We start from the raw sequence: 17,852 nt of genomic DNA on the forward strand, positions 1-17,852 counted from the left end.
AACAGTACATAACTACCTAACTGACCAGGACTAACAGTACAAAACTGCCTAACTGACCAGGACTAACAGTACATAACTACCTAACTGACCAGGACTAACAGTACATAACTACCTAACTGACCAGGACTAACAGTACAAAACTGACCAGGACTAACAGTACATAACTACCTAACTGACCAGGACTAACAGTACATAACTACCTAACTGACCAGGACTAACAGTACATAACTACCTAACTGACCAGGACTAACAGTACATAACTACCTAACTGACCAGGACTAACAGTACATAACTACCTAACTGACCAGGACTAACAGTACATAACTACCTAACTGACCAGGACTAACAGTACAAAACTGCCTAACTGACCAGGACTAACAGTACATAACTACCTAACTGACCAGGACTAACAGTACAAAACTGACCAGGACTAACAGTACATAACTACCTAACTGACCAGGACTAACAGTACATAACTACCTAACTGACCAGGACTAACAGTACATAACTACCTAACTGACCAGGACTAACAGTACATAACTACCTAACTGACCAGGACTAACAGTACATAACTACCTAACTGACCAGGACTAACAGTACATAACTACCTAACTGACCAGGACTAACAGTACATAACTACCTAACAGACCAGGACTAACAGTACATAACTACCTAACTGACCAGGACTAACAGTACATAACTACCTAACTGACCAGGACTAACAGTACATAAATACCTAACTGACCAGGACTAACAGTACATAACTACCTAACTGACCAGGACTAACAGTACATAACTACCTAACTGACCAGGACTAACAGTACATAACTACCTAACTGACCAGGACTAACAGTACATAACTACCTAACTGACCAGGACTAACAGTACATAACTACCTAACTGACCAGGACTAACAGTACCTACCTAACTGACCAGGACTAACAGTACATAACTACCTAACTGACCAGGACTAACAGTACATAACTACCTAACTGACCAGGACTAACAGTACATAACTACCTAACTGACCAGGACTAACAGTACCTACCTAACTGACCAGGACTAACAGTACCTACCTAACTGACCAGGACTAACAGTACCTACCTAACTGACCAGGACTAACAGTACCTACCTAACTGACCAGGACTAACAGCACCTACCTAACTGACCAGGACTAACAGTACATAACTACCTAACTGACCAGGACTAACAGTACCTACCTAACTGACCAGGACTAACAGTACATAACTACCTAACTGACCAGGACTAACCGTACATAACTACCTAACTGACCAGGACTAACAGTACATAACTACCTAACTGACCAGGACTAACAGTACAAAACTGCCTAACTGACCAGGACTAACAGTACATAACTACCTAACTGACCAGGACTAACAGTACAAAACTGACCAGGACTAACAGTACATAACTACCTAACTGACCAGGACTAACAGTACATAACTACCTAACTGACCAGGACTAACAGTACATAACTACCTAACTGACCAGGACTAACAGTACATAACTACCTAACTGACCAGGACTAACAGTACATAACTACCTAACAGACCAGGACTAACCGTACATAACTACCTAACTGACCAGGACTAACAGTACATAACTACCTAACTGACCAGGACTAACAGTACATAAATACCTAACTGACCAGGACTAACAGTACATAACTACCTAACTGACCAGGACTAACAGTACATAACTACCTAACTGACCAGGACTAACAGTACATAACTACCTAACTGACCAGGACTAACAATACATAACTACCTAACTGACCAGGACTAACAGTACATAACTACCTAACTGACCAGGACTAACAGTACATACCTAACTGACCAGGACTAACAGTACATAACTACCTAACTGACCAGGACTAACAGTACATAACTACCTAACTGACCAGGACTAACAGTACATAACTACCTAACTGACCAGGACTAACAGTACATAACTACCTAACTGACCAGGACTAACAGTACATAACTACCTGACTGTAAGTCGCTTTGGATAAAAGCGTCTGCTAAATGGCATATATTATTATTATTATTATTACTAACTGACCAGGACTAACAGTACATAATTACCTAACTGACCAGGACTAACAGTACATAACTACCTAACTGACCAGGACTAACAGTACATAACTACCTAACTGACCAGGACTAACAGTACATACCTAACTGACCAGGACTAACAGTACATAACTACCTAACTGACCAGGACTAACAGTACCTACCTAACTGACCAGGACTAACAGTACATAACTACCTAACTGACCAGGACTAACAGTACATAACTACCTAACTGACCAGGACTAACAGTACATAACTACCTAACTGACCAGGACTAACAGTACATAACTACCTAACTGACCAGGACTAACAGTACCTACCTAACTGACCAGGACTAACAGTACCTACCTAACTGACCAGGACTAACAGTACATAACTACCTAACTGACCAGGACTAACAGGACCTACCTAACTGACCAGGACTAACAGTACATAACTACCTAACTGACCAGGACTAACAGTACCTACCTAACTGACCAGGACTAACAGTACATAACTACCTAACTGACCAGGACTAACAGTACCTACCTAACTGACCAGGACTAACAGTACCTACCTAACTGACCAGGACTAACAGTACATAACTACCTAACTGACCAGGACTAACAGTACCTAACTACCTAACTGACCAGGACTAACAGTACCTACCTAACTGACCAGGACTAACAGTACCTACCTAACTGACCAGGACTAACAGTACATAACTACCTAACTGACCAGGACTAACAGTACATAACTACCTAACTGACCAGGACTAACAGTACATAATTACCTAACTGACCAGGACTAACAGTACATAACTACCTAACTGACCAGGACTAACAGTACATAACTAGCTAACTGACCAGGACTAACAGTACATAACTACCTAACTGACCAGGACTAACAGTACCCACCTAACTGACCAGGACTAACAGTACCTAACTACCTAACTGACCAGGACTAACAGTACATAACTACCTAACTGACCAGGACTAACAGCACCTAACTACCTAACTGACCAGGACTAACAGTACATAACTACCTAACTGACCAGGACTAACAGTACATAACTATCTAACTGACCAGGACTAACAGCACCTACCTAACTGACCAGGACTAACAGTACATAACTACCTGTTTGTATAGTGCTGTTTGTGGCCAGCCTAGAAATATAATTACCCTTGAGTAGTCAAACAGTCAAACTTCAAAGTTCTGAGAGGCTTTGAACTGCAGTTTTCAACCTCCTGGTGTCCGAACGGCTGGCCAGGCCACTCTGGCAGATAGCCTAAACCTGGAGGCTCAAGCTACAGTAGCTGCCTCACTTGGCATTGTTCAGTTCAGTAATTGATGTGTCAGTAAGATTGTCTAGGTGCAAAATAATTGTCTGGTTGGCAACCTGGATGGGACCAGGACGGGAATGGAGAGCTGGCAGCCTGGATTGGCCTGGGCCTGGATGGGAATGGAGAGCTGGCAGCCTGGATTGGCCTGGGCCCGGGATGGGAATGGAGATCTGGCAGCCTGGATTGGCCTGGGCCGGGATGGGAATGGAGATCTGGCAGCCTGGATTAGCCCGGGATGGGAATGGAGATCTGGCAGCCTGGATTGGCCTGGGCCGGGATGGGAATGGAGATCTGGCAGCCTGGATTGGCCCGGGATGGGAATGGAGATCTGGCAGCCTGGATTGGCCTGGGCCGGGATGGGAATGGAGATCTGGCAGCCTGGATTGGCCCGGGATGGGAATGGAGAGCTGGCAGCCTGGATTTGCCTGGGCCGGGATGGGAATGGAGATCTGGCAGCCTGGATTGGCCTGGGCCGGGATGGGAATGGAGATCTGGCAGCCTGGATTGGCCCGGGATGGGAATGGAGATCTGGCAGCCTGGATTGGCCTGGGCCGGGATGGGAATGGAGATCTGGCAGCCTGGATTGGCCCGGGATGGGAATGGAGATCTGGCAGCCTGGATTGGCCTGGGCCGGGATGGGAATGGAGATCTGGCAGCCTGGATTGGCCCGGGATGGGAATGGAGAGCTGGCAGCCTGGATTTGCCTGGGCCGGGATGGGAATGGAGATCTGGCAGCCTGGATGGGCCCGGATGGGAATGGAGATCTGGCAGCCTGGATGGGCCAGGATGGGAATGGAGATCTGGCAGCCTGGATGGGCCGGGATGGGAATGGAGATCTGGCAGCCTGGATGGGCCGGGATGGGAATGGAGATCTGGCAGCCTGGATGGGCCTGGGCCGGGATGGGAATGAACCAGGAGTTCCAGTAACTCCTTACCAGTTCACATACCAGTCTTCATGTTTACCTTTAAGGTATACTTTGGGATTTTGGCAACTAGGTCCTTAATCTACTTTTTGATCTACTTGGTTAGCACAGTGACTGTAAGTCTATGGGTATCTGCTAGCATGCTAGAATGCCAAGAGTGTGCAAAGCTGTCATCTAGGCAAAGGGTGGCTACTTTGATGAATCTAAAATCTAAAATGTATTTTGATTTGTTTAACACTTTCTTATTTACTACATGATTCCATATGTGTTATTTCATGGTGTTGATGTCTTCACTATTATTCTACAATTTACAAAATAGTAAAAATAAAGACAAACCCTTGAATGAGTAGGTGTGTCCAAACTTTTGACTGCTCCTGTATATATGTCTTATTTTACATATCGATACTTCAAAATATAATTTTAAACTGGGTGGTTTGAACCCTGACTGCTGATTGGCTGACAGCCGTATACAACGGGTATGACAAAACATTTGTTTTTACTGCTCTAATTATGTTGGTAACCAGTTTATAATAGCAATAAGGCACTTCGGGGGTTTGTGGTATATGGTCAATATACCACGACTAAGGACTATCCAGCACTAAGAACAGCCCTTAGCAGTGGTATATTGGCCATATAACACACCCCCATATTGCTTAAATATAATATTGTCCAAAATAATATTGTGATATTTAACTGTATCGATCCCCCCCCCCATCACTAGCATAGACTATGAATACTAACACTAATGTTGTATACTAAAATGTGATTGTGTTTGTTTACATGTGTTTGTGCTGTGTGAGCTTGTGTTTGTTTGTTTGTCTGTGTCTGTACATATACAGTTGAAGTCGGAAGTTTACATACACCTTAGCCAAATACATTTAAACTAATTTTTCACAATTCCTGACATTTATTCCTAGTAAACATTCAGTTAGGATCAGCACTTTATTTTAAGAATGTGAAATGTCAGAATAATAGTAGAGAGAATTGCCTTTAAATTGTTTAACTTGGGTCAAACGTGTCAGGTAGCCTTCCACAAGCTTCCCACAATGAGTTGGGTGAATTTGGTCCATTTCTCCTGACAGAGCTGGTGTAACTGAGTTAGGTTTGCAGGCTTCCTTGCTCGCACATGCTTTTTCAGTTCTGCCCACAAATTTTCTATGGGATTGAGGTCAGGGCTTTGTGATGGCCACTCCAATACCTTGACTTTGTTGTCCTTAAGCCATTTTTCCACAGCTTTGGACGTATGCTTAGGGTCATTGTCAATTTGGAAGACTCATTTATAACCAAGCTTTAACTTCCTGACTGATGTCTTGAGATGTTGCTTCAATATATCCACATAAGTTTCCTTCCTCGTGATGCCATCTATTTTGTGAAGTGCACCAGTCCCTCCTGCAGCAAAGCACCCCAACAACATGATGCTGCCACCCCATGCTTCACAGTTGGGATGGTGTTCTTCGGCTTGCAAGCATTCCCCTTTTTCCTCCAAACATAATGATGGTCATTATGGCCAAATAGTTATGTTTTTGTTTCATGAGACCAGAGGACATTTCTCCTAAAATTATGATCTTTGTCCTCATGTGCAGTTGCAAACCATAGTCTGGCTTTTTTATGGTGGTTTTGGAGCAGTGGCTTCTTCCTTGCCGAGTGGCCTTTCAGGTTATGTCGATATAGGACTCGTTTTACTGTGGATATAGATACTTTTGTACCCATTTCCTCCAGGATCTTCACAAGGTCCTTTGCTGTTGTTCTGAGATTGATTTGCACTTTTCGCAAAGTACATTCATCTCTAGCAGACAGAACATGTCTCCTTCCTGAGCGGTATGATGGATGTGTGGTCCCATGGTGTTTATACTTGCGTACTATTGTTTGTACAGATGAATGTGGTATCTTCAGGCGTTTCAAATTGCTCCCAAGGATAAATCAGACTTGTGGAGGCCTACTATTAGGATAAATCAGACTTGTGGAGACCTACTACTATTTTTCTTCTGAGGTCTTGGCTGATTTCATTTGTTTTTCCCTTGATGTCAAGCAAAGAGGCACTGCGTTTGAAGGTAGGCCTTGAAATACATCCACAGGTGCACCTCCAATTGACTCAAATGATGTCAATTAGATCATCAGAAGCTTCTAAAGCCATCACGTAATTTTCTGGAATTTTCCAAGCTGTTTAAAGGCACAGTCAACTATTAACCTCTGACCCACTGGAATTGTGATACAATGAATTATAAATTAAATAATCTGTCTTTAAACAATTGTTGGAAAAATTACTTGCGTCATGCACAAAGTAGATGTCCTAACCGACTTGCCAAAATTATAGTTTGCTAACAAGAAATTTGTGGAGTGGTTGAAAAACGAGTTTTAATGACTCCAACCTAAGTGTATGTAAACAGCCGACTTCAACTGTACATGTACCTGTGTACTGTGCATGTGTGTCTGTTTTGTGTGTGTGTGCATGCCTGTGGGTGTTCATCTGTGTGTGTTCCTCTCCAGGGAGTGTTGTCGGTTCTTTGGGGACGACGGGCTGACAGCCAAGGTGTTCTTCACTAAGGTGGCTCCGTTTGGATTGCTGTGGATCCTCACCAATTACCTGTACCTACAGGTACTGTGCTGCTTTCCCCCCATCCTGGTGTGTGTGTGTGTGTGTGTGTGTGTGTGTGTGTGTGTGTGTGTGTGTGTGTGTGTGTGTGTGTGTGTGTGTGTGTGTGTGTGTGTGTGTGTGTGTGTGTGTGTGTGTGTGTGTGTGTGTGTGTGTGTGTGTGTGTGTGTGTGTGTGTGTGTGTGTCAGGTTAGGGACTGTGACAGTATTATATAGTGCCTGCAGGTGTAACAGGTGTCACTGTGCTAGCTGGAGGTCGACCGATTATGATTTTTCAACGCCAATAACGATACCGATTATTGGAGGACCAAAAAAGCTGATACCGATTAATCGGCCTATTTTTATATATATATTTGTAATGAAGAAAATTACAACAATACTGAATGAACACTTTTATTTTATCTTAATATAATACATAAATAAAATAAATTTAGTCTCAAATAAATATTGAAACATGTTCAATTTGGTTTAAATAATGCAAAAACACAGTGTTGGAGAAGAAAGTAAAAGTGCAATATGTGCTATGTAAGAAAGCTAACGTTTAAGTTCCTTGCTCAGAACATGAGAACATACAGTATGAAAGCTGGTGGTTCCTTTTAACATGAGTCTTCAATATTCCCCGTTAAGAAGTTTTAGGTTGTAGTTATTTTAGGAATTATAGGACTATTTCTCTCTATACCGTTTCTATACCGTTTGTATGTAACGCAGCTCTGGCTGCGCTGAACAGGCGGGAGACTCCAGCAGCGCAGGAGAGGAGGAAGGCTCTGGCTGCGCTGAACAGGCGGGAGACTCCGGCAGCACTGTAGAGGAGGAAGGCTCTGGCTGCGCTGAACAGGCGGGAGACTCCAGCAGCGCTGTAGAGGAGGAAGGCTCTGGCTGCGCTGAACAGGCGGGAGGCTCCGGCAGCGCAGGAGAGGAGAAAGGCTCTGGCTGCGCTGAACAGGCGGGAGACTCCAGCAGCGCTGTAGAGGAGGAAGGCCTGGCTGCGCTGAACAGGCGGGAGGCTCCGGCAGCGCAGGAGAGGAGAAAGGCTCTGGCTGCGCTAAAGAGGCGGGAGACTCCAGCAGCGCTGTAGAGGAGGAAGGCTCTGGCTGCGCTGAACAGGCGGGAGGCTCCGGCAGCGCAGGAGAGGAGAAAGGCTCTGGCTGCGCTAAACAGGCGGGAGACTCCAGCAGCGCTGTAGAGGAGGAAAGCGCTAGCTGCGCTGAACAGGCGGGAGGCTCCGACAGCGCTAGAGGGAAGGAAGGCTCTGGCTGTGCTGAACAGGCGAGGCGCACTGAAGGCCTGGTGCGTGGTGCTGGAACTGGTGGTACTGGATCGAGAACACGCACAGGAAGCCTGGTGCGGGGAGCTGCCACCGGAGGACTGGTGTGTGAAGGTGGCACAGGATGGACCGGACCGTGAAGGTGTACTGGAGAGCCTGAGAGCAGGACTGGCACAGGACGTGCGAGGCTAGATAGGTACACAGGAGGCCTAGTGCGTGAGGCTGGCACAATTTTCACCAGCCGACTAACACGCACCTCAGGACGAGTATGGAGCGCTGACCCAGGTGCCATCAAATCCCCGACACACTCCGTCGGACGAATCTTGTACCTAAAGCACCAAGCTAGCAACTCCCTCATTACTCTCTCCTCCACTTTCCCCATTAACCTCTTGCTCCTACCTGGCACGCAGGCGTCCCATCTAGAGCCCTGGAAATGCAAATGCGCTACGCTAAATGCTAATAGTATTAGTTAAAACTCAAACGTTCATTAAAATACACATGCAGGGTATTGAATTAAAGCTACACTCATTGTGAATCCAGGCAACAAGTCAGATTTTTAAAATGCTTTTCGGCGAAAGCATGAGAAGCTATTATCTGATAGCATGTAACACCCCAAAAGACCCGCAGGGGACGTAAACAAAATAATTAGCATAGTCGGCGCTACACAAACCGCACAAATAAAATATAAAAATTCATTACCTTTGACCATCTTCTTTGTTGGCACTCCTAGATGTCCCATAATCACTATTGGGTCTTTTTTTTCCGATTAAATCGGTCCATATATAGCCTAGATATCGATCTATGAAGACTGTGTGATAAACGGAAAAAAATAGCGTTTCATAACGTAACGTCATTTTTTAAAATTCAAAAAGTCGACGATAAACTTTCACAAAACACTTCGAAATACTTTTGTAATGCAACTTTAGGTATTAGTAAACGTTAATAAGCGATCAAATTAATCACGAGACAAAGTGTTTTCTATAGGGGTCCGTCTTGAAATACTGTCCGTGTATTTCTCAACCAAAATATCCGGTCGGAGACCTGAAGAAAAAGCCTGTCTCTTGTTCGTTTGACCAAGAAACAAAGAATCTGCAAATGACAAGACTGTTGACATCGTGTGGAAGCTGTAGGTACTGCAACCTCAGCCCTGTGTAGCTCAGTTGGTAGAGCATGGCGCTTGTAACGCCAGGGTAGTGGGTTCGATCCCCGGGACCACCCATGCGTAGAATGTATGAACACATCACTGTAAGTCGCTTTGGATAAAAGCGTCTGCTAAATGGCATATATTATATAATATTATTAATGTCTTTCGCCCATAACAATGGGTTGAAGCGGTGGATGGATATATTTTTCCACTTTCAGTGATCAGATTTTCCTGCACTTTTCAATGAAACGCACGTTCTGTTAAAGTCACAGCCGTGATTTAACCAGTTTTATAAACGTCTGAGTGTTTTCTATCCACACATACTAATCATATGCATATACTATATTCCTGGCATGAGTAGCAGGGCGCTGAAATGTTGCGCGATTTTTAACAGAATGTTCGAAAAAGTAGAGGGTCGACTGAAGAGGTTAACTCCTTCACAGTCTCTGCTTCGCTCACCTCTAACACCGGCTCTGGTTCTGGTCTCCTCCTTGGCTCCTCACAATTTACAAGGAGACTTGGCTCAGGTCTATCTCCTGACCCTGCCACTCTCTCCCAGAGCCCCCCCCCCCCCCAATACATTTTTGGGGCTGACTCACGGGCTTTCTTCTGCGCCGTCGTGATTGTCTCTCCAACTTCATTCTCCTATAACCCTCTTCGCACTGCTCCAGCGAATCCCAGGCGGGCTCTGGTACTCTCCCTGGGTCGACCGCCCACCTGTCTATTTCCTCCCAAGTAGTGTAGTCCCGATATTGTAGCTCCTGCTGCCGCTGTTGTTTCTCCTCATACCAGCGTCTCTCAGCTCTTGCCGCCTCCAGTTCTTCTTTGGGGCGGCAATATTCTCCCGGCTGATCCCAGGGTCCTTCTCCGAACAATTCATCCTCCTTTCGCTGCTCCTGCTGTCGCTGCCTGTTACCACGCCGCTCGGTCCGGGTGTGGTGGGTGATTCTGTAACGGCGTTCGTCTGTTGAAGGAGAGTCGAACCAAAATGCAGCGTGGTGGTTACTCATGTTCTTTAATGAAAAATATAGCGATACATGAAATAACTAAATAAATACAAAACAACAAACGGAACATGAAAAACCTAATTACAGCCTATCTGGTGAACACTACACAGAGACAGGAACAATCACCCACGAAATACACAGTGAAACCCAGGCTACCTAAATATGGTTCCCAATCAGAGACAACGAGAATCACCTGACTCTGATTGAGAACCGCCTCAGGCAGCCAAGCCTATGCTAGACACACCCCTAATCAGCCACAATCCCAATGCCTACAAAAAAAAACAATACGACAACACAATAAACCCATGTCACACCCTGGCCTGAACAAATAATTAAAGAAAACACAAAATACTAAGACCAAGGCGTGACATTGTATTTCATACCTTTGACTATTGGATGTTCTTATAGGCACTTTAGTATTGCCAGTCTAATCTCGGGAGTTGATAGGCTTATTCAACCATGCTGGTCATTTATGAACATTTGAACATCTTGGCCACGTTCTGTTATAATCTCCACCTGGCACAGCCAGAAGAGGACTGGCCACCCCACATATGCTCTCTAATTCTCTCTTTCTTTCTCTCTCTCGGAGGACCTGAGCCCTAGGACCGTGCCCCAGGACTACCTGACATGATGGCTCCTTGCTGTCATAAACAGTGCTGTGCATCAACCATTGCAACGAGCTGCTGGCAAACGCAGTAAAGTGCTGTTTGAATGAATGCTGCCTGCTGCTGCCTACAACCGCTCAGTCAGACTGCTCTATCAAATCATAGACTTAATTATAATATAATAACACACACAAATACGAGCCTTAGATCATTCATGTAGTAAAATCTGGAAACTATCATTTCAAAAACAAAACGTTTAATCTTTCTGTGAAATACAGAACCGTTCTGTATTTAAACGAACGGGCAGCAACCCTAAGTCTAAATATTGCTGTTACATTGTACAACCTTCAGTGTTATGTCATAATTATGTAAAATTCTGGCAAATTAATTATGGTCTTTGTTAGAAAGAAATGGTCTTCGGTTCAGTTCACAACGAGCCAGGCGGCCCACACTGCTGCATATACCCTGACTGCTTGCACTGAACGCAAGAGAAGTGACACAGTTTCCTAGTTAAAATCAATTCATGTTAGCAGGCAATATTAACTAAATATGCAGGTTTAAATTTTGTATACTTGTGATTTTAAGAAAGGCATTGATGTTTATGGTTAGATACACATTGGTGCAACGACAGTGCTTTTTTTTTCGCAAATGCGCTTTTTAAATCATCACTCATTCGCGAAGTAGGCTGTGATTTGATGATACATTAACAGGCACCTCATCGATTATATGCAACGCTGGACTTGAAACTTGAAATCGGCCCTAATTAACCGGCCATTTTGATTAATCGGTCGACCTCTCGTGCTACCTTAGCGGTATAGCTTCCTTCTAGTGCTAGCTAAGCGGTATAGCTTCCTTCTAGTGCTAGCTAAGCGGTATAGCTTCCTTCTAGTGCTAGCTAAGCGGTATAGCTTCCTTGTAGTGCTAGCTTAGCGGTATAGCTTCCTTCACCATCCCTGTCCCCTTACTGGACTCAAACTATTGATCCTCAGCTTCAAAAACACTCGTAGCCAACTACCCCACCGAAAATCTAGCAATTGGGCGAAGTCATTTTAAGCTGTGACGTGATCCTGTCTCTAACACAGGCCCTGAGGAAGATCAACACTACAGACGTGTCAGCTCTGTTCTGCTGCAACAAGGCCTTCGTATTCCTGCTCTCTTGGATCGTACTGAGAGACCGCTTCATGGGGGTCAGGGTGAGTTACTGTGTGTGTGTGTGTGTGTGTGTGTGTGTGTGTGTGTGTGTGTGTGTGTGTGTGTGTGTGTGTGTGTGTGTGTGTGTGTGTGTGTGTGTGTGTGTGTGTGTGTGTGTGTGTGTGTGTGTGTGTGTGTGTGTGTGTGTGTGTGTGTGTGTGTGTGTGTGTGTGTGTGTGTGTGTGTGTGATGCACAAAGTCTGAGATGTCCAGGGAACCTACGAAGAGATAACATTTTGACTGGAGATTCCTCCAGTTATGAGTAGATAAGAGTTCATTTCAGGGCTAGATAAAAATGTCTCCTAATTAAGACCACAGACTCAGTCTCAGTTGGACTAGCTAGGTCCTACCTAATTAAGACCACAGACTCAGTCTCAGTTGGACTAGCTAGGTCCTACCTAATTAAGACCACAGACTCAGTTTCAGTTGGACCAGCTAGGTCCTACCTAATTAAGGCCACAGACTCAGTCTCAGTTGGACTAGCTAGGTCCTACCTAATTAAATTATAGCAGACAGTTATTAACTGTGTCCTGGATTTCCTGTTCTAGTGGGCTTTAACCTGGATGAACCAGAGGCTAATGGCTCCCTGCCTCCCAGACTCTAACACTTCCCTTCTATATTGGGTTAGAGGCTAGTTTGCATCACAAATGGCATTCTATTTCCTTTATAGTGCACTATTTTCTTGCCCTATGGGCCCTGGTCAGAAGTAGTACTACATAAGGAATAGGGTGCCTTTTGGGAAGCAGCCTAAACCCTCTCTGTGCTGGAGCCCTGCGGTCCCCGAAGGAATGAAGAGTATTAAGTATTAAGAGTTGAGGGCAAGGGGAACTGATCTGGGTTCAGAAGAGTTGAGGGCATGGAGAGCAGTCCTGGGTTCAGAAGAGTTGAGGGCATGGAGAACTGACCTGGGTTCAGAAGAGTTGAGGGCATAGAGAACTGACCTGGGTTCAGAAGAGTTGAGGGCGTGGGAACTGACCTGGGTTCAGAAGAGTTGAAGGCATGGGAAACTGACCTGGGTTCAGAAGAGTTGAGGGCATGGAGAACTGACCTGGGTTCCAGAAGAGTTGAGGGCGTGGGGAAGTGACCTGGGTTCAGAAGAGTTAAGGGCATGGAGAACTGACCTGGGTTCAGAAGAGTTGAGGGCGTGGGGAACTGACCTGGGTTCAGAAGAGTTGAGGGCATGGAGAACTGACCTGGGTTCAGAAGAGTTGAGGGCGTGGGGAACTGACCTGGGTTCAGAAGAGTTGAAGGCATGGGGAACTGACCTGGGTTCAGAAGAGTTGAGGGCGTGGAGAGCTGACCTGGGTTCAGAAGAGTTGAGGGCGTGGGGAACTGACCTGGGTTCAGAAGAGTTGAGGGCATGGGGAACTGACCTGGGTTCAGAAGAGTTGAGGGCATGAGGAACTGACCTGGGTTCAGAAGAGTTGAGGGCATGGGGAGCGGACCTGGGTTCAGAAGAGTTGAGGGCATGGGGAACTGATCTGGGTTCAGAAGAGTTGAGGGCATGGAGAACTGACCTGGGTTCAGAAGAGTTGAGGGCATGGAGAGCAGACCTGGGTTCAGAAGAGTTGAGGTCATGGGGAACTGATCTGGGTTCAGAAGAGTTCAGGGCATGGAGAGCAGACCTGGGTTCAGAAGAGTTGAGGGCGTGGAGAACTGACCTGGGTTCAGAAGAGTTGAGGGCATGGAGAGCAGACCTGGGTTCAGAAGAGTTGAGGGTGTGGGGAACTGACCTGGGTTCAGAAGATTTGAGGGCGTGGAGAACTGACCTGGGTTCAGAAGAGTTGAGGGTGTGGGGAACTGACCTGGGTTCAGAAGAGTTGAAGGCATGGGGAACTGACCTGGGTTCAGAAGAGTTGAGGGCGTGGAGAACTGACCTGGGTTCAGAAGAGTTGAGGGCGTGGGGAACTGACCTGGGTTCAGAAGAGTTGAGGGCGTGGGGAACTGACCTGGGTTCAGAAGATTTGAGGGCGCGGAGAACTGACCTGGGTTCAGAAGAGTTGAGGGTGTGGGGAACTGACCTGGGTTCAGAAGAGTTGAAGGCATGGGGAACTGACCTGGGTTCAGAAGAGTTGAGGGCGTGGAGAACTGACCTGGGTTCAGAAGAGTTGAGGGCGTGGGGAACTGACCTGGGTTCAGAAGAGTTGAGGGCATGGGGAACTGACCTGGGTTCAGAAGAGTTGAGGGCATGGGGAACTGACCTGGGTTCAGAATAGTTGAGGGCATGGAGAACTGACCTGTGTTCAGAAGAGTTGAGGGCATGGAGAACTGACCTGGTGTCAGAAGAGTTGAGGGCGTGGGGAACTGACCTGGGTTCAGAAGAGTTGAGGGAATGGGGAGCGGACCTGGGTTCAAATACTATTTTAAGTATTTTAAATACTGTTTTGAGACTATTCTGTTAAGCCAGGTAAACTCAATCAAGTTGTGGGCATTCAGAAGATAACCTGTACTGCAGTGCAGAATTTTTTTTTGCTTTCAAGTGAATGTAACTGCTCCGTCCGGGCTGGGGCATAGTTCATTAACGGTCATTGTTAGATAATTGTTAATGAACTTGGACCTCAACGTCACCCTGGGAGAGAGTTTGTCAAATTAACAATGTACCTTGCAGCACCAAAGGCTTTCTGAAGAGTAGCTATAAGTAAGTTGCTGGATACAGTGCCTTGCAAAAGTATTCACCCCCCTTGGCAGTTTTCCTATTTTGTTGCATTACAACCTTTATTTTAAATAAATGGATTTTTATTTGGATTTCCTGTAATGGACAAACTCATTATAGTCCAAATTGGTGAAGTGAAATGGTTAAAAAAAATGTGTTTAAAAAAATTATATGAAAATGCTATGAAGCCCCTAAATAAGATCTGGTGCAACCAATTACCTTCTGAAGTCACATAATTAGTTAAATAAAGTCCACCTATAATAAAGTCCATCTGTTCTGAAAGGCCCCAGAGTCTGCAACACCACTAAGTAAGGGGCACCGCCAAGCAAGCGGCACTATGAAGACCAAGGAGCTCTCCAAACAGGTCAGGGACAAAGTTGTGGAGAAGTACAGATCAGGGTTGGGTTATAAAAAAATATCAGAAACTTTGAACATAATACTGAGCACCATTAATTCAACTACGAGTGGCCAGAAAAAAAGCCATTGCTTAAAGAAGAAAATAAGCAAACACGTTTGGTGTTCTCCAAAAGGCATGTGGGAGACTCCCCAAACATATGGAAGAAGGTACTCTGGTCAGATGAGACTAAAATTGAGCTTTTTGGCCATCAAGGAAAACGCAATGTCTGGTGCAAACCCAACACCTCTCATCACCCCGAGTATCTGTCCCCACAGTGAAGCATGGTGCTGGCAACATCATGCTGTGGGGATGTGTTTCATCGGCAGGGAAACTGGTCAGAATTGAACGAATGATGGTTGGTGCTAAATACAGGGAAATTCTTGAGGGAAACTTGTTTCAGTTTTCTAGAGATTTGAGACTGGGACGGAGGTTCACCTTCCAGCAGGACAATGACCCTAAGCATACTGCTAAAGCAACACTCGAGTGGTTTAAGGGGAAACATATAAATGTCTTGGAATGGCCTTGTCAAAGCCCAGATCTCAATCCAATTGAGAACCTGTGGTATGACTTAAATATTGTTGTACACCAGCAGAACCCATCCAAGCTGGAGCAGTTTTGCCTTGAAGAATGAACAAAAATTCCAGTGGCTAAATGTGTCAAGCTTATGGAGACATACCCCAAGATACTTGCAGCTGTAATTGCTGCAAAATGTGGCTCTACAAAGTATTGACTTTGGGGGGGGTGAATAGTTTTCTGTTTTATTGTCTTATTTCTTGTTTAATTCACAATAAAAACATATTTTGTTGTGGTAGGCATGTTGTGTATCAAATGATACAAACACCCCAAAAATCCATTTTCATTCCAGGTTGTAAGGCAACAAAATAGGAAAAATGCCAAGGGGGGTGAATACTTTCGCAAGCCACTGTAGAACCAAGCTAAGGATGTCCTGTCTGGCTGAGAGTTCCCTTCTCTGCAGTGGTACTGAAAAAGCCTCATGTGGAAACTGAAGTGTGTCCTTGTAATGACATGATTTATATATGATCTTCTGAACTGAAACTGTTACCTCTCAGAGAGATAGAGAAGACAGGAAGGACTCTTGATGCAGAGCGGGATTCCCCGGCGCCATCGGGACCCGACAGAGAAGTGTGCGGCGCGGTCTATTATTGTATAATAGTTGTATTGCACTATGCAATCTGGCAGGAGTGGCTCAAACTCATGAAGCAGCCCAGACAAAAAGTCACGGTACCAAACATGAAGTCCCACACAGACCTCTGTCTTGATGAACCTGTAGTCTACATTTAAAACTCCCTACTAGGTCCCAGGCAGTCCACGTATTCAGAGTAGAAAGACTGATTCAGCATCAGGTCCCCCTGACCATATCATATTCATCATGATCTCAAAGGTCAAACTGATCCTAGATCAGCCCTCCTATATGTATTCTGAGACTTTATAAATACAAGTTCAGGTCTCTCTTGCAAAATATGTTTGATCTCACTGTGACTAATCCGGATAAATGAATGAATGGGTGTATGTATGTACTGTTTGTGTGAATAACTGGAGGGAAGATCTGGAAGGAAAACACCTAATCGGAATGTCTCTCTCTCTCTCTCCTCCTGTCATTATCCTCACTACCCCATCTGTGATGAAAGCTCTGAGTAATCCTCCCATTTCTTTATTTCTCTCTTTCTCTCTCTCTCTCTCTTTCTATATTTATCTCTGTCTGTCTGTCTGTCTCTCTCTCAATCTCTCTCTCTCTCTCTCTCTCTCTCTCTCTCTCTCTCTCTCTCTCTCTTTCTATATTTCTCTCTCTCTCTCACTCTCCCCATCTTTCTCTTCCTCTCTCTCCCCCATGTCTCCTCTCTCTCTCTCTCCCTTCCCCACACTCTCTCTCTCCCTTCCTCACACTCTCTCTCTTTCTCTTCCTCTCTCTCCCCATCTCTCCCCCATGACTCCTGTCTCTCTCTCTCTCTCTCTCTCTCTCTCTCTCTCTCTCTCTCTCTCTCTCTTTCTCTCTCTCTCCCTCTAATTCTCTCTCTCTCTGTGTGTCTCTCTCTCTCTCTCTCTCTCTCTTACTCCCTCTCTCTCTGACTGTTGATGGGTATTGCAGTGTTTTGATGTCTGCAGTAATGCGGAGGATCTTGGATGGGCTTTCCTTCATATGAAAATGAAGAGAGAAGGGGAGAGGATACGAGGGGGAGAAGCTGGGGAGAGTCCAATCATCCCTTTGAAGTATGACAGTGTTCTGGTACTTAGCTTGGGCTATTTCATGGGTGAGGTGGGTGGATAGCTGTCAGTAGGAGAATGGTATATAAGGGATGGCATCTCTCCCATACTGTACCTGCAGTACCTTCTTAAAGTATTCATACCCCTTGACTCATTCTACATGTTGTTGTGTTACAGCCTTTATTCTAATCTACACATAGACATGGTTAATTATTGTATTGCAAAAAAATAATTGAATCAATTTTAGAATAAGGCTGTAACTGTCACGACTAGTCAAGGTGGATGGAATCAGGCGCAGAGAGCAAATAGTGAATAGAGGTTTATTCTCCGGTTAACAACAATAAACACGGACAACCCAAAATACAAACAGGGTGAAAAATATCCAAAACAGGAAATAACAGACAAACCGGAGAAATAAAACACAAAAACACCGACAG

General features: G+C 45.1%; 1 protein-coding gene across 1 annotated transcript in view; it reads left to right on the forward strand.

Annotated features, from left to right (window-relative positions):
- LOC124038790 (putative thiamine transporter SLC35F3) overlaps nt 1-12,746 on the forward strand; it is a 159,506-nt gene extending 146,760 nt beyond the window's left edge. Inside the window, exons 5-7 of the mRNA XM_046354853.1 lie at nt 6,826-6,934; nt 12,034-12,154; nt 12,691-12,746. Coding sequence (XP_046210809.1) covers nt 6,826-6,934; nt 12,034-12,154; nt 12,691-12,746 — 286 coding nt within the window. The remainder of the gene's footprint in view (nt 1-6,825; nt 6,935-12,033; nt 12,155-12,690) is intronic.
- The last annotated feature ends 5,106 nt before the right edge of the window (nt 12,747-17,852 follow it).

Source organism: Oncorhynchus gorbuscha, linkage group LG06 (assembly GCF_021184085.1).
Source record: "Oncorhynchus gorbuscha isolate QuinsamMale2020 ecotype Even-year linkage group LG06, OgorEven_v1.0, whole genome shotgun sequence".
NCBI classification, from domain to species: domain Eukaryota; kingdom Metazoa; phylum Chordata; class Actinopteri; order Salmoniformes; family Salmonidae; genus Oncorhynchus; species Oncorhynchus gorbuscha.